Source organism: Eucyclogobius newberryi, unplaced genomic scaffold, assembly GCF_026437365.1.
Source record: "Eucyclogobius newberryi isolate DKJ021-1_F unplaced genomic scaffold, fEucNew1.0.hap1 SCAF_14, whole genome shotgun sequence".
NCBI classification, from domain to species: Eukaryota; Metazoa; Chordata; class Actinopteri; order Gobiiformes; family Gobiidae; genus Eucyclogobius; species Eucyclogobius newberryi.
This window is the reverse complement of record NW_027315768.1, coordinates 15,486,561-15,508,359: the sequence shown is the minus strand read 5'-3', so window position 1 is coordinate 15,508,359 and position 21,799 is coordinate 15,486,561. Positions and strand designations below refer to the sequence as shown.

The 21,799-nt window shown below is 43.4% G+C and overlaps 1 protein-coding gene across 4 annotated transcripts; it reads left to right on the top strand.

The window, feature by feature from the left end:
• The first annotated feature begins 421 nt into the window (after nucleotides 1–421).
• On the top strand, nucleotides 422–21,704 carry ppp1r9ala (protein phosphatase 1 regulatory subunit 9A-like A). Of its 4 annotated transcripts, none has more exons than XM_072444455.1 (20): nucleotides 422–551; nucleotides 983–2,769; nucleotides 11,796–11,928; nucleotides 12,005–12,125; nucleotides 12,231–12,335; nucleotides 12,882–13,008; nucleotides 13,359–13,514; nucleotides 13,585–13,638; nucleotides 13,754–13,983; nucleotides 14,106–14,202; nucleotides 14,281–14,377; nucleotides 14,497–14,648; nucleotides 17,914–18,193; nucleotides 18,274–18,331; nucleotides 18,503–18,577; nucleotides 18,642–18,837; nucleotides 19,283–19,327; nucleotides 19,951–20,067; nucleotides 20,504–20,698; nucleotides 20,836–21,704. In XM_072444455.1, the coding sequence occupies exons 2-20, from the start codon at nucleotides 1,141–1,143 to the stop codon at nucleotides 20,992–20,994; spliced, it is 4,026 nt and encodes a 1,341-aa protein (XP_072300556.1). In that variant the 5' UTR covers nucleotides 422–551; nucleotides 983–1,140; the 3' UTR covers nucleotides 20,995–21,704. The 4 variants fall into 4 exon arrangements, with proteins under 4 accessions (XP_072300556.1, XP_072300555.1, XP_072300557.1 ...); XM_072444454.1 differs by having other exon boundaries at nucleotides 17,905–18,193; XM_072444456.1 differs by lacking the exon at nucleotides 19,283–19,327 and having other exon boundaries at nucleotides 17,905–18,193.
• Nucleotides 21,705–21,799: the final 95 nt, after the last annotated feature.

The following is a 21,799-nucleotide window of genomic DNA, read 5'->3' as shown; positions in this document are numbered from 1 at the left end:
CCTCATGTCTCTTCTACCCCTCATGTCTCCTTCTGCCCCTGGTGTCTTCTCTTGCCCCTCATGTCTCCTCCTGCCCCTCATGTCTCCTCCTGCCCCTCATGTCTCTTCTACCCCTCATGTCTCCTTCTGCCCCTGGTGTCTCCTCCTGCCCCTCATGTCTCCTCCTGCCCCTCATGTCTCTTCTACCCCTCATGTCTCCTTCTGCCCCTGGTGTCTCCTGCTGAGACTGCTGGCTGGACTCAGACCATGGGGGGGACACCATGGGGGGACACCATGGGGGAGAGGCCATGGGGGAGAGCGGAGGGGCTGAGGGAGACACGGGGGAGGGGGGAAGGAGGGGGGAAGGGGGGGAGTAGTCCTGGAATGTGCGCGCGCTCCCGGCTCCTCTGTTCCTGAGGGTGCGCGCGCAGCCCGGGCCAGGTCTGGAAGTGCGCGAGGAGGAACAGCGGAGAATGATGGCGGTGAACAAGGAGAAGACGCAAGTTTGAGACCGCCAAACGGACACTTCAGGCTGTGTTTCGAGGTGCGGATGTGAATAAAGCGACCGCGAGGTGAGAGCTTTACTAACTCACGTTTGTTTGGATTGAAAACTGTTGTGTGCGACGCGTTTCCAGCGGCTCGCGCTTTGAAAGTCTGACAATGAATAGTTGAGAGAAAGATCAGAGCGCTCCGCAGCGGTGTGGACGGGATTCAGCCACTTTGAAACTACATGCCGGTGTTTTAATGAAACTACTGTACCGTTGTGTGCCAAAAGTTTGTTACATTTTGCTCACTATATCTTAAAGGAAACGTGCTTTCACATTTCACATGTATTCGTCCAGAGGCAGGAGATACTGCTAATAAAAGTGTAGCCTAAACCAGTGATCATGTATGTTGGATGTGCGCATGTCACAGGCTGATAACTCTGGATCGTGTCTTGTGTAAAGTTTACTGTCGCCATAGACTCATATTTACACACATATTGTCGGGTTTGTTTCCTCAGATGGCCTCGTCGACTGTGTTTTATCGACCCGCGTTGCGTCAAAGAAGCTCCACTGGACCCACGGCTCCGTTTGCTTAAAGTAGCGAGAGGATAAAGTCCATCAACAGTCAACCAGCAGCCTGTTCAGCAGCCTGTTCACCTTCTAAACCCGGGGCAAAATGATCAAAGCCGAAAGCAAAGGAAGCGACAGATCTCTGCGGAGCGCGTCTCCTCACAGAAATGCATACAAGTCCGACTTCCACACTATTAAATGCTCTTTTGATGGATCCAAATCAGACGCCACTTCCAAGTCCTATGCAAATGGTGACACCAGTGTGGACTCCAGGGGGAGGCCTTTTGGGACACGGGTGAACAAGATTAAAAACATATTCCTGCAGATGGACGGACAGCAGGAGAGTCAAGATGCAAAAGATCCTCTGAAGACTGAAGTGTCCCCACCACCAAAACTGCCTTTGCAAACCAATGCACATAGATTAAACTTCAACAGCCCCGCGAGCCCTGAATCACCGAACACTGATAAAGCACACAAGGGGGAAGATGTAGAGATCGATAAAGTGGCACTGGCAGAAAAGTTTTCAGTCACCAGAAAACTCTTTGAAAGAGGCGTCAAAGAGCAGCATGTGTCCGAGAAGCCGTCCCCGACTAGAGTTGTGAGCCGCTTGTCTCTCGGCAGTTCTTCCGAAGAGTCTAAAAGCACAAGGAGAGCGTCAGGATCATTCGAGACTTGCGCTAAATCAGAACCAACCACTACAACTAAATCTAGACAAGATGAGCACACTACCAGGGCGTCCCTCAATGCGGGGGCCATGTCCAAAAGACTGGAAAATTACATGGCTGAAAATGATTTGGAGGAAAACACTAACGACACTTCTAAGGCGGCACTGTCACCCACTAAGCACAGCACTAGTGAGTACTTGGTGCCTACCTCGCCCATAAGGGAAAACATACACAGAAACCCACCATTTAAAGAGGCTACTTCACCCACAACACACGCCACGAACAAAAGTTCAATCCAAGTGACCTTTTTATCCAAGTCAAGTCACAAACCAACTTCGCCAGAGCCCACAAGCCCAAAAAGCCCCGGGTACAAGTATTCGTCCTCATCTGGTGACGGGTTTACCAGGACCTCTGCGGGTGGGGACGAAGACGAGCTACACCGACCGCCTCAGACTCTCGCTGGTGGAATTCAGAGCAATGACCGGAACAAATATTTTGAAAACGTCAAGACAAACGACAGCGCGGCCTTGCAGTCGAAGGGCGTGGGCATGGTCCGGGCGGAACTGGTGGTAGTGCAAAACGAGTCCTCCGAGAGCGAGGAGAACGACGAATACGACCCAACGGACAATGTGTTCGACGAGGAGAAAATCGAAAGCTCAAAAGCATCGCCGCAAATTTTTAATCAAACTTTTACGCCGGAGAAAAGCAATCCCAGTCCCGGGCGTCGCGGTACGGCGAGACCAATCGCGAAAGAAACATACGGTTTTGACGAAAATGGCGATAATTGTGCGGAAGACGAAGGCGTGGCGGAGGAGGAGGAGGAGAGCGAGCTGGAGGAGCAGGTGAGCGTGGACAGAGTGTCGCCGGTGTACGGTATCGAGAATGCGGCGTTTGTGGACGATCGGTATGTCGACCAAGTCCTGAGGGAAGAGGAGGAAGAGCAAGATGAAGACGAGGAAGAGCCACTGTATGAAGAGGACTACGACAATTGTTACGAAACGGGCGGATTATCTGATGAGGAGGATCCACCCCCACAGAGGAAAATAAAGTTCTCCACGGAGCCCATCCTGGTATGTATCCTGCCTTGTTTACATGACGGTAATTGTTGGGGCTTGGCTCAGACGGCAGCAGGTCATTATAAACCGCAGTGAATCAGCAGAGGTGTTTCCTGCACGGACGTAAGCTGAAGGCCTCCAGGAGTCAGAAGGACATGTCCAATCTGATGGTAGGCTTGTCTCAGAGCAGGGCAGGAGACGGAGGGAGGAGGAGGGAGGAGCCCACTGGGGACAGAACTGTTGTTGGGGATATTTTGGGAGGTTTTGTTGACATAACGGCCGGCTGGAGCCCGGGCCCAAGTGTGAATGAGAGGTCGAGATATTCAATACTACACGGATGGGAAATAACTGAGTCAGTGGGTATTTTAGAGGCTTAAGAGGTACATGTGATTCTTACGGGACTTTTTACTTCTACGATGAGAATGAGAAATACAAGGAGTTGTATTGTGTGTTTTAGTCACTGCTGATCAGTCATTTTAATACTTTCTGATTTATTTAGGGCTGAATTGACTAATTGTGACTAGTAGTAATTGTATTTTATCAGTATCATTATAATTGTTACTTGTACTAAACATGTGAACAGACATTTTTATAACAAAGACAACCTTCCAAATTTGTATCAATTCTTCACTTTATTCACTGTCCTCTATCTAGAAGCCTTCAGTCGCCATATAGTCGTCAAAAAGTCTCAATGTAAAATAGAAAAAATTGTTTGACTTCAAAAATGATTCGCTGACTCGCTGCAATCACTATTTTTTAAGTACCAAATACATTTTAATAACACTGTTTCTTTGTCAAACCACTACATGCACAAACGTGATATCGATGTCACCATTAAAACATTATATATATGTCAAATAAGATATGTTTTGCATAAACAAGTTTCCTTTCTCCTAAATAACCAACCATTGTTTTAATAGTTGCAAAATATGAATGTTCATGCCGATATATCGATACAGAACCTCAATATCAATAGTGTTTCACCAAATTGAGTATTACGATATGTCCGTTTTAGCACTCCACTCAATTTTATGAGTATTATAAAATGAGTCATTCTATTTCAAGTTGTCAGAACAAAATGTGTATATATTTGACCTCATGCTTGAACTAAATTCCATTGCTATTATTTCTATTACTTGATTGAGGTTCTACTTTCCTTTCTCTTGTTTCTTTGGGGGACACTACAGTAATCTGTGTTTTGAGGGCAGTTCCATGCAGAAAAAGTACTTTGTGACTGTAAAAGCCTTTGTGATGTGTTTTATCACGTTGCTTGTTGCTTTTCCGTGTTCTGATAGTCACAAAGACACAATGTTCCATCAGTAATATTACAGTATCTAATCATCATTCGACAGCGACTAGAACAAACCGCACAGTTTATTCCACTCAGACCATGTTTATTCAGGCTTCAAAATGCACTGTTATCTCTGGCTTGTTCGGCTCTGTCCTGGTCGTCATGGCAGGGGGTCCTGGGAGAGGGGACCAGAAGCTGACCTGGAGTGGTCACAAACAACAGGCTCCAGTCCGCGCTGTGCAGTGATGACAGACACCAAGAGACAAAGTGGTCATGGCTGTTGACCAAAGGCAGTTCAAGTTGTGCTGTACTTGTCCTGTGTATGATCCAGTGGTTCTTTCACAATGAAGGCAAACATTACATCAACATGACACATACCTGAATGTATGACACAACACCATGACTTCTATGACCGTCATCTACTACTGTCCCGAGTAAAATGGTCACTGTTTATGTCATCATGCGCTGAAATCAAATGATAAACTCTAAGCTGAATATGCTGCCCTACTGTACGACCTCTGTACGGTTTATAAGAAATGCCTCCAGATTCTCGGTGCGCTGGTACGTTTATTTTTAGTGTGTACAAAACTAGGACAAATGGATAAATGGCAAGTGTGCTGCTTTTTGTGCGTTACGGCGACTGTACGCAGCAGGCAGATGGAAATATGTGACAACTCTGGATGTTTGTCATTCCACAGCGTCGGGAGGTTTGTTGTTCTGAAAGTCCAGTTCATTTAACGAGTTTAAAGGTCTTTCCTCGAGTCTTCTCTCTGGTGACTAATGGAGGAAGTGATTTATGCTCCTGCTTTACAACAGAATCCAGGTCTCTACGTAACCTGAGTGTTTTTGACAGAGGAGCTGTGCCGAGGAGAAGAAAGCATCTCTTTGTGTTTGAAAGTGGAACAGAGTCATACCTGAGCGAGTCCTAAATCCACTGCAGCGTTCGACTACACCAGATGTGTGCCGAATAATGTAGTTCTGAATCTTCTGTTAGTGTGTATTTGAACCCAGCTCAGTGACCTGCCTCAGCCAACAGTTGTGTTTGTTTATTGCATCATTTCTTGTCTTCTTGGGTGAGGAAATGGGTTTCTCTGTTGCTGTGAATCACCTGTTGCTTTTGTTTGTTTGGGCAAGTTCTTACTTGGAGAAAAATTCAACATATTTCTTTTGTGTGTCCGGAGCTGGTTAACCACTGCAGACTGTAGACACCGCTCTTGGTCAACATTGTCTGGGCCGGAGAATATTATAATGACTCGAAGGAAGGAAGTTGAAACTGATTTTTTAAATGTATGTTAACCCAGGAACTTTGTTTTAAATCTCTTGGACCCGATAAAGTATGTGGAGAACTCCATGTGTACCGTCTTTTCTGGCTTATTAGTCGCACCGGAGTATAAGTCACATCAACCAAAAAAGCATAATAGAGAAGAAAAAACATATACAACCAAGAACAGACATTTAATCTTGAAATGCAGTTTAAAACAATAACAGATTGGAGAACCTGGTGAATAGGTGTACGTATGCTAACGCTAACACCTTCAGCTACATGACGCACAGACAACAAAGTGTCTGGTATGTTAACGTAACATATTAACAGTTATTCAGATAACTATAGCATAAAGAACATGCTAACAAGTTTACCAAAGCATCAGTATTACCCCAAATCACTCCTCAGGTAGAGGAAGTGCAGAGTCTTCTTCTGCGTCGCTTGGAGCCTAGAGCGCCCTCTTGTGGTTGTCAGTGTGAAAATAATCAACATGTTCCTCCATGTACCAGCGCAGTCCGATCACACTATGAGCAGACTAAGGGAGGCATTCAACTGCACTGGAATAAGAAATCTTAATTATGCGCTGGAACATGTTTTAGATCAGCAAAGATGTCAAATTATGGTCCCTCCGGCGCAGAAAAGCACATGTACTGTAGTTTAATTATTTTGCTCTGCTAAGTAAAAAAACTGCTGAACTTCAATGTGTTACTATCTGGAGCTGCAGAGGCCAAATGGCTCCCGGGGCAAGTGAGACAGTCAAGTGCTAAAGTCAATTGTTGCTTAGCTGTGTTTACTCAAAGTGATGTCATATTATTTGCAAAGTCTTACTGATATTGCTAAATTACTACTAAATGATGCCTTGAACGTCTCTTTTGGCCTGTAGACTGGATGAAAGTGGTCTGACCTATTCTCTGGAGAAACAAGACAAAAATAAACATAGTGAATGTCAGATCAGACGAGGATACTGAGTGTTCATGCTGTGATGTGAATGTGGGCCACAGTGCTCCACCCTTCTCCACTCTTCTCCACCCGACATAAAGACCCTGAGTGTGGGCTCCAGACACCTGGGCCTGTGGGCAGTGGGCACTGGGATGAAAGCTAATGCACTGCTCTGTGTGCTGAAGGAACTTGGCACTGGACAAGTGCTAATGGCTGTTGCTTGGCGCCTCAAACGCTTCATTATGTGATTACCGCACACACTCTTACTATCTGTGTTTTACCCAAGCTTTAGTACGGCCAATGTTTCAGGACCAAAGTGGGATATGTGGGGCCTTTATAAACAAACCGGTTCTACCTGTTTATCTTAGCACTCCTCTGGAAATATGACTCCATTATGGCAAGCAGCCACACTCCACCTCTTCCTGTTCTAGTTCATAGTGAAATACTCCAGGCTACAAAGGAAAATGGAAAAAAATTCTGTTGTTGTACAAGTGTTGTTAAGGTGAACGGGCCATCCACAATATTTAGTGTTCTAAATTGTTCCTGTCCCTGACTGCTGTGTGTCAGGGTGCACCTGTAGCACTCTCTGGAGCACACTCTGTAGCACACACTCCATAGCGCACGCACACTCTGGAGCGCACTACAGGGCACTCTCTAGCGCGCGCTCTGGAGCACACTCTGGAGCAAACTCTGGAGCTCACTCTGGAGCACACTCTGGAGCACACTGGAGCACTCTCTGGAGCGCTCTCTGGAGCGCCCCTCAAACCGGTGGTCTGGCCTCACTGACGTTCCTCTGGTTGGCTCCTCACAGCTGCTGACTCAGTTCCCACACATGTTTCTTGAGGACTCTTGGCCGTGTGTGAAGGGACAGGGCCTCTGCAGCGCTCTGCAGCGCTCTGCAGCGCTCTGCAGCGCCCTGCAGCGCTCTGCAGCGAGGGCACAGGTGAAGGCCCCTCAGGTCTCATGGTCCACTGACCCACATCAAAACAGCCGTCAGGAGAGCAGGAGCAGCAGACAAACTAAAAATGTTCAGCCTAAACAGTAGTTTTGAAATGGTTAATTTTCATCCTTTTGACAGCTCTTCACTGTGGGCTCATATTCAGAGTTTATGGAAACATTTGCGAATGGAAAGAGTAGATAAAAAAGCGTCTTATTTTCCTCCTGGTCGGAGGCTGTGTCTGACATGCAGCTGTGTGTCTTTGTGCTGAACAGTGAAGGAAAAGTGTGTGTTTGCAGTGATGGTGCGTGTCGGGGGTAACAGGGTACTCTGTGTACTCTGTGTACTCTGTGTACAGGGCCCTGCGGAGCAAAGGCCTAATGAAGAGAGCCAGTTCTGTGTGTCTTCTGAGGACAGTTGAGTGATTTTGTTTCGGTCGAGAACAGGACATTGTTTGAAAAGGGCCTCTGCTTCCATGGCAACAGGAAAAGTCAGTGCGAACTAATTGAGCTGACCGCTGCGGCTCTCATGATGCAGTACGGCTCCTTTTTTCTATTAGCCTACATATCAGCCCTTAATTACTCTCCAAAGTCTACACTAGAAACTCTTGTCTAATGGAATAACTGCTCTACTTTCTGCAAGTCCAATTTTAACCATTTAAATTAGTTGCTCATTCAAGTGCAGGAGTTATAGTCCAGTACTTTTTTCATGACTGAAGAAGTTACAAATAGATTGATTTGTACTATAAACTGTCTGGTGAATGGATTATATAAAACAGTATGGCGATGCTTTAAAGAACAAATATGATGCATTATATTTGTATTGTTATTGGCCTTTAAACATGCTCTTGAGTACTTTTGCTTTATATTCTAGCACTGTTTTAGAAGTTAGTCATGTTTGCTTTTAGTAGACGCATTATTTTATCCATCCATGCACATAGGGAATTACAAAGGCGAGATAAACAAACCTAGCTTCCCTTCGACATGCTAATGCAGGTACACAGTTGTAATGAGCGCGGTTTGACGGCAGAATTGCTCAGAGCGAGTTTGATGATGTATAGGGCTCAGACCTCGACCTATAATGTCATAAAACTGAGAAATTTGTAACAATGTTTTTGTGAGGCTCAGAGGAGAGAGGACTTAAAGGTTGAATGGACGATTTTTTTTGGCCCAAATCTGAGTCTCATTTCCTCGTGGCGTGGACTGCCTATTAGTCCTGCCACGTATCAATCATAAAACGCACCTACCGCTCACCTGCAGCCGCGTGTGGCTCGTCCCCACATTTCCGCGCGTCTAAGCGCATTGATCTATCATAATATAGTTCCCTCAGTGTACGGGACAAAATGAAGACGGAGAAAGACAGTTCGAGCTGACTCAGAAGAAGAGGGAAATCTACTGGAGATGAGAGATGTGATGCGCTCCGTTGCGCTAATAAACAAACGCACGTGTGTGTTGTATCAGTCCGCACGGGGGAGTGCACATGCGCACTTCCGCCTGCGTTCTCAAATCGCCGAAAAATCGTCCTTTGCGCCTTTAAATAAAGCGGATTCATCAATCAAGCATGAATGAAGCTAAATGCAAGTCGAGTTTTTGATGAGGGAACAGTGTTAATACATGATTAAAAGCTCAGCAAAGTCAATTTTGCATAATATGTGCTTTAATCCAGGATACAAGTTAAAAGTTGGCCTTACAAAATATTCTTATTTTTTTATTAAATTGTTAATCATTTTAAAATAAAAATGGAACAGAATAAAATTACAAAAAACACTATATTTAGAGAGACATATCCCACTGCTCAGTCACAGAGCTTTTGGTCTTCTGCTCTTTCAGTATAGGAGTATTGTACTTTATACAAGGTTAATCAAAACAAAATTGTGATTATACTGAAATCTTATCCCTTTTCTTAATATTTTAGTCTTTTCTCACTCAAGCGTTGACGTGTATAGAATGTTTGCTGTGAACTGAATCTTCATTTTAAAACCAACAGCGCTCCTCATTGCCACTGGGGCTGAACTGCATTTCTCTAAAATCATTCAGCTCCGAGGTATTTACTTATGGTGCAGTTTTACTTGACTTGGTGTTGTTGAAGGGTGGGGTGCGCCTGAAGGCTACTGATATTTCCCGGTGCATTGAATATGGCACAGATCTGGGACGACGTAGCAGAAGCTGTAGTAGAACATAAAAAGGGAGGAGAGCTGTGGTAAGATGGAGGTTAGAGGTCCCTTGAAAAGCATTCCTCTCTTCACCGCGGCGCTGCACTAGTGTGTGTAACCCATCTTCTGTCATATGTCTTCACAACAAGGACTACTGAGATCAACTGAGACTGGATTAAGATGAGCAAAGCAGCTGATGAGCCAGAGATTGTTTAACTTGGGCATTTCAATCTGCTCAAAGTTCAAATGGTCATTGTGGGTGATACCGCCGTCCTAACATGGCAGACCTGAGACTGGGAGTGGAAAAGTTTGCAACATCACAGCATTTCCTGGCGCTTTATGGCACCAATGTGGAGCCAATTTTTCTCTCTTGTGACAGTGGAGGCTCGGGTCATGATTAAGTCAGTGATGAGCAAGCAGGGGGCTGTGGACAGACTACTCTCAGGATCATCTCTATAATCAGGTTTTAATCCATTGATGGAGTCTGCGCTAACAACTAATCCACTCCTCATTCATTATCTCCAGGTTTAGTTAAGATGGTATTAAAATAATTTGTAGATGACGTGGTGTACAAGACTTTAAGTTAATGAACTAATTATGTTTAGTCTATTTAAGCTAATGTTTGCTGGTCAGATCAAAATGTATAAATGTATGCATAATATAGGTTAGTTGAGGAAAACACTTTTTTTATATATATATATATATATAATATATATATATAATATATATATATATATATATATATATATATATATATATATAATGTATTTCCCACCACAAGTTATTCATACAAAAGAAGAGGCTTTAAATCCAACATCAACTTTGATATCACAAAAATACTAAAATCACAATTTTTATACGACATAATGTCCTTTTCAACCCAAAAATAAAAAATAATTTGATATAATATGGCTGTATGCAAATTCTGATAAAGATCAAGAACATTCTAAAACGCTTCAGATTTGAATTACCCCAGAACTAGAAGATTCCAAGTCCAATATTTGGGCACTATTTGTTTATATGAGCTTAATGTGTGATCTTTTGGAAATTTACTCTTAAAGGTGGTATGGAACGATTTTTTTCCAGCAAATTTTTTATCATATTTCCTCGTGGCGTGGATAAATCATTAGTCCTGCCACGTATCAATCATAAAACGCACCTACCGCTCACCTGCAGCCGCGTGCAGTTCATCCCCACGTTTCCGTGTGCCTAAGCGCATGGATCTATCATAATATAGTTCCCTCAGTGTACGGGGCAAAATGAAGACGGAGAAAGACAGTTCGAGCTGAGTCAGAAGTGGACAGAAATCTACGAGAGACGAGAGATGTGATGTGCTCCGTTGCGCTAATAAACAAACACACGTGTGTGTTGTATCAGTCCGCACGGGGGAGTGCACATGCGCACTTCCACCTGCGTTCTCAAATCGCCGAAAAATCGCCCATACCGCCTTTAATAATGCAGAGAATTTTCCATAAATTACTGCTATAGTTGCATTTGCACTACATTTCTGATTCAACATTAAATGAATGATGGTCTAGACATATCTGCAAATGTATTTTCATCAGAGACATGAGTTCAGATTCGCCCAGAGCCTATTGCTAATCGAGACTAAACAAAGCATTACAAACCACATATTGTTAGTTCATTTTCACAAGTGAACAACAGCAGATGGCCATCTCCAATCCTTTTGCTGCTCAATATTACAGCTCGTTTCCGGGAGTGTTTTCACGTGGATTATGTGAACTATTCAGCCCAATGCCATCAGCGCGCCATTAGGTAAATGACACACAAAGTTTCACGCGGTGATAAAAGTCCCGTCTCTGTAAAGTTTAGATGAGTTTTTAGTTTTGTTGGTCATAGTTAACGCGTCTTCTTTTACATCGGTGCGTGCTCCAGTCACTGCAGGGCTCTCAGCAGCTGTGTCCTAGTTTCTGCACTGCTCACACTATTGCGCCTGTGCACTTCATCATTCTCACCACAAATCATCAACCTCTCACACTTAAGCACCGCTCTGCATATCAGGCGGCTCATAAACGGCATCATAAAACTTATATGTAAGCTATGAACAGTTCCTCATAATTGTTTTACCCTTTGTTTGTTTGTTCAATGCATTATTTCTTAGACATTCAGCCCCGTGCCATTATTTTTGATTAAACTTAAAGTGGAGATCTTGCCCTTTTGTCAAAATATTTAGCATAGGTTTATATTATCATGATTATTTAAGATAAGATAAGATAATCCTTTATTGTCCACACATGGGGAAATTTCATTGTTGCAACGCAGGTAGATACAGAGGAAAAGGACCGATAAAATGTAGGAAGTTTAAAAAAAAACACTCTTAATAGACTTATAAACAAAAACTCTTATAATTATAAACAAAAACTCCTATAGACAACTTTAAATTTCAGTTAAATTTCAATATTATCCCTAGTGCTCATTTACACATTTGTTCTCCCAGGTCTTCAGCACTTTCTCCAATGAAGAATACGACCGGCGCAATGACGACGTGGACCCAGTGGCAGCTTCTGCAGAGTACGAGCTGGAAAAGAGAGTGGAGAAGATGGATGTTTTTCCAGTGGAGATCGAAAAGGGCGAGTGGAGGCCATGTAGATGCACGTTTCCTGAATTTTCCTGTGTCGTATAACGGTTCCTGTTCACTGTTTCCAGGAGACAACGGCCTGGGCATCAGTATCATCGGGATGGGAGTGGGAGCGGACCAGGGTCTAGAGAAGCTCGGCATCTTTGTCAAAACTATAACAGAACAGGGGGCGGCAGAGAAGGATGGACGGTGAGCGGCTCTGGTTACACGACTGAACATGTCTCTCAAACGTCTTCTGTGTTGTTGGAGTTATTTATTCACTGACTTATTGATTTGTACTTTTTGACTGTGCAGGATACAAGTAAACGACCAGATTGTGGAGGTGGATGGGATCAGTCTAGTGGGAGTGACACAACTGTTTGCTGCCACTGTCCTGAAGAACACCAAAGGCAGTGTGAGGTAGGGCTGCTTATTAGATTCTATTATAATCATTGTTGAAATCACTATTACTCTTATATCATTTAATCATTGAAAGAGAAAGGTAGAGCGATACCTCAATGAGAATGAACTGATGAAATTTAGAGTTATAAAGTAATACATAACTGTTGGAAGTAGAAAAGCTCCAACCTATGGGCAACTTTTGTACTTGAAGAGTTTTGAAAGTTATTTTGAAATTGCCTTACTGTGAGGTCTGTGAAAATGGTCAAAGTTGATATTATTCTGCTGTGAGTCATGTTGACATGTCTCCAAAATAAATATATTGCTTGTGTTAATTATTAGTCGTAGACAAATGATAGATGTAGCTCACAGCAGTTTGCATATTTGCATTTCCTCCTCGCACGCGCTTGTTGCCACACAATGTGCTGTTGTCAGAAAACAAGACTATTATTTAAATTCACAGGGAGTTAGATCTTTTTATAGCTAACTGACATGCTTTTGTTGTATATTTTATCTTGGAAAAACTATATAGTATTTTACAAACTGCTTTTTCACGTGAACAAACAGGTTTCTGATTGGCCGGGAGAAGCCAGGGACCCAGAGTGAAGTGGCCCGTCTCATCAGTGAGACACTGGAACAGGAGAAGAACCAGCAGCAGCACCTGGATGATGCTTATGACCATTCCACTGAGGAGGTGGGTCTGGAGGACAGGAAGTACAAGTACAAGGCAACCTGCTCACAACAACCGCATGTTTGACCTGGATTGACCTGTCGAAGATTCACAAATAGCCTCTGATTACTTTCCTACCGTGCTCTCATCTCACAATATCTTTGGCATTTGAACTGTATGAAACTGTATTTACTTTGTAGTGTGTGTTTATCTTGTTTCGTTCCTACAAACACTTCCTCTCTCCCAGAGTTTTGATGCAACATATTGATTGCCGTGCTCGGGAACAGTGAATAGTGCCACAGGGCGTGACACATTCTTGGGACTGTAGGTTGCGGCTGCTCGGGATGCGATGCTAAGCAGTGCTCATATTTCAGGAGGAGCGCTACGAGGACGAGGCCATGGACGACAGGATCCTGGGCTCCAACTTTTCCCCGGGACGTAGTGTAGAAGTGTACGCGCTGCCCCATTCAGAAGCCCTATTCCTGCCGACCAACATGGACAGCTCTCAGATGGCCTTCAAATTCAAAGAAGTAACATTTCACACGCCCACCTTTTCTAAACTTAACTAAAATGTCAACTAAAATGTCTTGTTTTCCTTAGCTCCAGCTTGAACACAACATTGCAGTTGAAGAAATAAATCAACTGAATGAAAAAGTATGTAAAAAAAACAAACAGTGAAATGATCTTATGGATGTAGCTAAAAAAAAAAATTGTGGATTGATACTTTTTAAACTTTTGAATCGTTATTTGTATCTTCTTGTTTCTGTAGCTAAGAATTTCCGAGGAGGACAAATCCCTGTTTGAAGCCAGGGAGACGGCGCTGGAGCAAAAAGTGGAAGAGAACAATGAAAAGATTCTTAAGCTGGAGAGTTTCTGGCTGGAAGCTCAGGCTCTGTGTAAAACTGTCAACGAGCAGTTGTCAGAAACACAAGCCCAGTACGAGACGCTGGACAAGAAGTACAACAAGGCCAAGAAGCTGCTGAAGGACTACCAGCAGAAGTGAGTCTGCCACACACTGTAGAATGTCTTAAGACGTCATTGGATGTCACTGCTGCATTTACATGTCCAGTGTCCAATCCTCATGGAGGCGTTTGCAATTCAAATCACTTTTACCTTCACAGAGAGATTGACTTCGTGAAGAAGGAAGAGGATTTGAAGAAAAGCCTCGAGGAGAAAGACAAGTCGTACAAGGAGCAGCTGGACAGTTTGCAGAAAAGGGTACGCCACCCTCCTGAACAAATGCTTATTCACAGCAAACCTGTCGAAAGTCTACATTTGGACTTCTGTTTGGTGCAGATAGCGGCTCTGGAGTCCAGGGGGAGCTCACACTCGCCCGAAGAGGAGAGACTAGGGCCTGTTCTCAGCAGCGCACAGGCTGATGACTCACCGCCAGGTACTCGGACACATACTTTTAACTAGAGCAAAGTACAGGTCTGGAGCCATAAAGCGGGTGAATAATTCAATCAGAGCTGCATTCTTATCCGTGCCGTTTTGTTTTGTTGTTTTGTTCAGAGCGGGACTGGGCGGAGCTGGTGCCTGAGACGGAGCGCTTGGACACGAGTGCACACAAAGCTAAAGGCCTGCTCGCCCTCAAGGCCAAACGACAGCCTCCATCACGCACCAGACTGAAGGAGAGCCTGGTCACAGCCTCGCCGCAGCCTCAGGTCAGACTTGTTCACACTGTAGAATCCTCTCAGCAGAAGAACTAAAGGTCAAATCTGTATCTCAGACTCCCTTTTCTTTAAAGGTCCCATAACATGCAAAATCGACTTTTCAGAGCTTTTAACTTTCTTACATTGCTATTTGTGCTTCATATATGTACGCAGAGTGTTTTTTTTGATTGATTCCCGCAGTGTTTAGCTATATTACAGACTATCTCCTTTACGCGAATCTCCAAACTGACGGGCGGTGGGTGCAAGACCGCGTCATAAGGGCAAGCACGCGTCACCATCCCCCCTCACCCTCCCCCTCAGACCGCCCCCTTCCCCCCGGCTCCGCGCTGTTCAGGCTCCCGTTTTCTCACCATACAAGCCCCGGAGTTTTTCTGCTTCGATTTACAACAAAACACGGTTCAAAGAGGCCCAAAACGTCATTAATGATATCGCACTCTTTACTATTATCACAATGGTGAAGGTTTATGTGGCAGTTGATGCAGCAACCGGGAAAATAAACAGAGAGAAGTTCTATCCAATACCGAAAAACCAGGAAATAAGAGCGCGATGGACATAAGACTTATAGATATAGATATATATATATATAGATATCTATAGATAGATAGATCTATAGATCTATATATATCTATAGATCTCTCTCTCTCGATCTATCGATCTATAGATCTATCGATCTATCGATCTATAGATCTATAGATCTATCTATCGATCGATCTATAGATCTAGAGAGAGATCTATAGAGATCTAGAGATCTATATAGATAGATAGATCTATATATATATATATATATATATAGATCTATATATATATAGATCTATATAGATAGATAGATCTATCTATATATATATATATATATATATATAGATTTATCTATATATATATATATATATATATATATATATAGATAGATAGATAGATAGATAGATAGATAGATAGATAGATAGATAGATAGATAGATAGATCGATCTATCTATATAGATATATCTATATATATCTATATAGATCTATCTATCTATCTATCTATATAGATATATATAGATATATCTATATAGATAGATAGATCTATCTATCTATCTATCTATATAGATATATATAGATATATCTATATAGATAGATAGATCTATCTATCTATCTATATAGATATATATAGATATATCTATATAGATAGATAGATCTATCTATCTATCTATATAGATATATATAGATATATCTATATAGATAGATAGATCTATCTATCTATCTATATAGATATATATAGATATATCTATATAGATAGATAGATCTATCTATCTATCTATATAGATATATATAGATATATCTATATAGATAGATAGATCTATCTATCTATCTATATAGATATATCTATATATATCTATATAGATAGATAGATCTATCTATCTATCTATATAGATATATCTATATATATCTATATAGATAGATAGATAGATCTATCTATCTATATAGATAGATAGATCTATCTATCTATCTATATAGATAGATCTATCTATCTATCTATATAGATAGATCTATCTATCTATCTATATAGATATATCTATATAGATAGATCTATCTATCTATATAGATATATATAGATATATCTATATAGATATATATAGATCTATCTATATATAGATCTATAGATATATCTGTTCTGCGCACGCTGTAGAAGTAACACCAGATTTATTTAGTCTCAAAGTAGTGTTGATCTGAAGTTCTATCGTTTCTCACTCACTCGCGCGGCGCAGCGCGGCGCAGCGCGGAGCTGACGGCTGTGGGGCACACACTACGTCACGGGTGGGCGGGGCACACATGCGCTCTGAGACTACGTCACGGGTTGGGCGGGGGAGCCAGATCGCTCTTCGCAAGGGTGGGGGCGAATATCAAACCAAGCCGTTTGCATTTCCGGGTTGGTGAGGGGGTCCAAGGTATGGGTGATATAGTTGCACAACCCTTATTATTATCAATTATACACTTAGGATAGACTACGAAACGTGAAAAAAGCATGTTATGGCACCTAATAACATCTGAAATACCATATAATCAATCAAGTAAACTTCAACTAAATACAATCCAAAGTGCTTTACAAAGACAAATCCCACCCTTTCTGAAAAGCCTTAGAATATATATTGTATAGATAAAAACATAGTAGTAGAAGTAGTAGAAGGATAAAACAAGAACATAGAAAATAGAAATTGGTAAGCCTAATACAAATATAATAAACAATACTGAAGCATCTGTTAAATGTATTAATTGCAGTGATTTTGAAATGGTTTTAATGTGGTCTCGCCTCCTGGTCTGTAGCACACTCTCTGGAGCACACTCTGGAGCACACTCTGGAGCACACTCTGGAGCACACTCTGTAGCACACTCTCTGGAGCACACTCTGGAGCACACTCTGTAGCACACTCTCTGGAGCACACTCTGGAGCACACTCTGTAGCACACTCTCTGGAGCACACTCTGGAGCACACTCTGGAGCACACTCTGTAGCACACTCCGGAGTACACTCTCCGGAGCACACTCTCCGGAGCACACTCTCCGGAGCACACTCTCTGGAGCACACTCTGTAGCACACTCCGGAGCACACTCTCCGGAGCACACTCTCCGGAGCACACTCTCCGGAGCACACTCTCTGGAGCACACTCTGGAGCACACTCTCTGGAGCACACTCTCTGGAGCACACTCTCTGTAGCACACTCTGTAGCACACTCTCTGGAGCACACTCTCTGTAGCACACTCTCTGTAGCACACTCTCTGGAGCACACTCTCTGGAGCACACTCTCTGGAGCATACTCTGGAGCATACTCTGGAGCACACTCTGGAGCACACTCTGTAGCACACTCTCTGTAGCACACTCTCTGGAGCACACTCTCTGGAGCACACTCTGGAGCATACTCTGGAGCATACTCTGGAGCATACTCTGGAGCATACTCTGGAGCACACTCTGGAGCACACTCTGGAGCACACTCTCTGTAGCACACTCTCTGTAGCACACTCTCTGGAGCACACTCTGGAGCATACTCTGGAGCATACTCTGGAGCATACTCTGGAGCACACTCTGGAGCACACTCTGGAGCACACTCTCTGTAGCACACTCTCTGTAGCACACTCTCTGTAGCACACTCTCTGTAGCACACACTCTCCTGGCTGAATTGTGTGGTAATAGGAATTGAAATAGTAAACTTGAAATATTCAGGACTATTCACTGTACCACTGCTAAATGATAACGTGTATAATATGTATTTGAATAGTTGGTGCAGGAAGCTGAAGATGGTGATGAGGAGAAGGAGGAGAGCCCCAGGAGGAGGCGGTCGTGGCAGGAGAGCCTGTCCCTGCCGGTGCCTGTGTGTTACCCAAACAGAGAGGACCCTGACCGCTCCAAAGACCAGGCTGAGATGTCCAGCAGCCCGTCCCTGTCGCCCTCACAGGGGGACAGCATCGAGAGCTGTGGGAGCCCCTCTCCTGTCAAAGACACTTCTCCAGGCTTCATGAGAAATGCCAAGAAGAAAGAGTCCAAAGCAAAGTCCAAGGACTCCAAGGGTAAAATGCACACGTCAGAAGAGCAATGAGAGTGTTATTCACTTTGATAGTTTTTTTGATTTGATTGATTTTCTCAACAGAAGAGCTGAATGAGCCGGCAGCAGCAGGAAAACACAAAAGGCGCTTTCCTGATTTTGGGTACATGAATCTTTGATGTTTTAACTCTTTTTTTTTTTTTTTTTTTTTTTCATCCAAACCTTAAATGGATTATTGAAATTTTCATTTTTACTTGGGCTATAATACAGTTATCGTCACATGTTTTTTAACAAACTGGGGAATGTGTTTTCTAACTTTCCTTTCATGAAACAGGGGCTTACGTAAGTCAGGAGGCAAAGGGAAAAAGCAGCAGGACAAAGACGCCACGAGAGCCTCTCTGGACAGCAGGTACTGTAAAAAGTCGTCTGTGAAGCCTTTAGTGCACAGAAAGCCTTCATCTATTGTTTCACAGGGGCTCGGCCGAGCTGCTGGAGGAGTCTGGAGGAAACCTGTCACCAGCAGAGTCCATGACATCCGTCCCGACCTGCATGCCCTTCTCCTGGTTCGGAGACAAAGACCGCGACCGAGATCCATCCTGCTCCAGCAACAGCCTGCCCTATGTGGCCACAGAGACCAGCAGCGAGCAGAGCCAGGAGCGCAAGGCCAAGGTAACCATAGCGCCCATTAGGCACCGTCAGAGCACCTGTCCACGCAGCTCCAAACGATGACTCCAATTAGACGCACATGCTCTTATCAGTAATGCCATGTGCTTTTGAGCTGCTCTTTTACGGTTTACAGAGCATTTTACGAAAGGGGGAAAAGAGTCCAAACCAGCGGCTGTTTCCTGTTCAAACATGTGTATAACATGCACACAAAGACAGTAACTGGACCCATGTGTTGGCCATCACAGTTCGCCCGCAGCAAAGGCTTAAGTGGCTTTGCAAATAGTGGCACATAAAAGGCACCGGTGACACGCCTGGCTGGGTGTCACACAGGCGCTGGTGGTCGCGGGACGTCCGTGACTTTGGTCTAATGACACAAATAAGAAGGATTAGAGAAAGTGCTCCTTTAGTTTGTCTAACAATGTGACTGAATCCTGTTTCCCCCAAACAGACAAATCTGTCCTGGTCCTCTTTATTCAGTCGCTCGTTAGATTTGGTACAGTATACACAACTTTTGTACTTGTCACCAGCGTCACAGTAGAGCTTTACTAACTGTAGTGTGTGGAGTATAATTCTCACCACAGCGCACTCTTTGAATCCGTTGTTTCCTGGGTATGTGGTCGTGTTGCTGAGACTAAACTAAACCTAAACCAATTGTAATCCGTGTACTGCTGCACTAGCTATTCAAACCAAATATTTTAGGCTTGAAAACGTATATCTGTTGGCAAACTGACTGAGCGGGTGTGTTATCGCTCTCATTATAAAAGCACACCATTTGAAGTGCATGAGTGGAAATCTTTGGACAATAGCTGGTGCAACAAACTTCAAATACCAAGAAGATTCACGTTTAATCACACATTAACAGTCCTCCCATCAGATAAATGGTGAATTAAAACATTACCCCATACCTTTGTGCTTTTTCACTAGTAGCCGTAGTGCTGTAGTTTAGGGCTGATTGTGTGGGTGATGGAGCTTCTGCATGTTCAAGTGTGTTCCAGCAGGTCAGTCGTGATAGTCACACGTTAGAGTTTGTCCCTGTAGTGCTGCCCCTGCTTTCCCCGTGTAGAACTGACATGCTGTTTGTATATGTAAATGCATTCCTTGTCTCACTTGTTTCAGAGTTTGTCAGTCATAGATGACTGTAACCCAGGCAGCCCCAGTTCAGACATCTCTGGGTTAGTGGCTGAACCCAATCTGTCTGGGCGCTCTCACACTCTAGTCTTCTCCTCCAGCGAGGTGAGTGCTCTCCTGCTGCAGTCACAAAGCTGTGGCTCTAAGGGACGTTCTGAGGCATGCTCTGAACTTCCTCTTTTCACTGTGGTTCTGAATGGGAGACGTTCTAGACAAGTGCATGTGTGTGTCTCCTCTGTTTCTCCTTCCAGCTGTGACGTTTTGAACTTTGTGAGAATGGTCAGCTGGAACTTCCTTTTATCTTTTAGCAGACTAAAATAACTGTCTGCTCAGTGTTGTCTCTGCATCTGATGTTGCCTTGAATGTACAAAGTGCCACTTGGGAATGCACCTGTTTACTGGATTTACACTGCAACCACTTTATTGGTTTTTATCTAAACAAAAATGGTTTGCAAACATGTTAATGCAAAGCACTGGCACCTCCTGTGGAAAGGTGCGATTGCTGTTGGAATAGACTTCTTATGCCTGTTTTACCTTTGCAGACACTGGACGATGAGCCTGTGCCCGTGCCCACGGGAAAAGAGTACCAGTGGCAGACTCGGCCTGTGCCGGAGTGGACCAGTCAGCAGGTGTGTCACTGGTTAATGGGACTCAACATGGACCAGTATACGCCCGAGTTTATGTCCAAAGGAGTGGACGGCCAACAGCTGCTGCACTTAGACAGTGACAAGTTAAAGGTACACACTTCTATGATTAACATGTCTGATCTCTTACTTGAGCCACTGTATATGTATTGTCTTTGTTTACTGCCCCCTTGTGGCAGCTGCACACTTGTATCTCTACCATGTAAGACCATTTAAATGCTGTGTTTTAGGCCCTTGGTGTGTCAAGTCAGAGTGACCGGTCAACGATCAAAAAGAAGCTGAAGGAATTGCGAAAGGCGCTGGAGAAGCAGGAGAAGCAGAAGGAGAAGAAAGAGAAGGAGTGCAGGCGCAGTGGGAAGCTGCCAGTCACCACAGACTCTGTGTGCTGAGGCCACAGCTGCCCTGACCCTATAAAGTCCAGACACAGAGCTGTTTATGCCAGTGTTAACGTCCACACCTCCACGCCACTGCACACGCCACTGATCCTTCCATTCTATTACAAAATGTCTTTTCCCTCTCAAATCCTTTTAATAAACTTAAAAGGACAATTATTTTTAGAAAATGTGTGTATGAGACCAAAAGGTTTTTCCACTATAAAGCTACAAGCTTCTAATCTAAATCTCTTCAGAGGAAATATAGTCGTGGCAGCCAAATGTATACTACTTTTATATTTTGTCATGATTAACTTGCATCTTTTACAACTATTTTATTGTACAGATAAAGCACTATATTTGTCTTTAAGCTGCAGAGGATGACAAGGTTGGAATGTATAATTAGGTTTTATACATGTGCCTTTAACTGCATTCTTTTTTACCGTAAGGCCATTGTTTTGTATCAAAGTTTTTTCTACTAAGTAGAATAGAGGGGCCATCTTTGTTTCATCCAATCAAAGACAAAAAAAACTGACAAAGTGCATTGGCTTACGTACTAACTGATGCCATGTGTTGGTGCACACTGAACACAGCTGACTGCAGTGAGGCCAAACTACAATGAACTGTTCCATTCTGTACTAAATGATGATCTGCAGGAAAGGAAGGACGTTGTCTGGTCTTCACAAACATTTCTTGGTACATATACCATCAATAAACAACTGTAAACACATTTGTTCTTTTTTTGGTTGATTGATAATTGATTAATAGTGTATAAAAAGCGTGGAATTCAATTTATTTCTACCCTGAGCCCTACAGGTGAGGC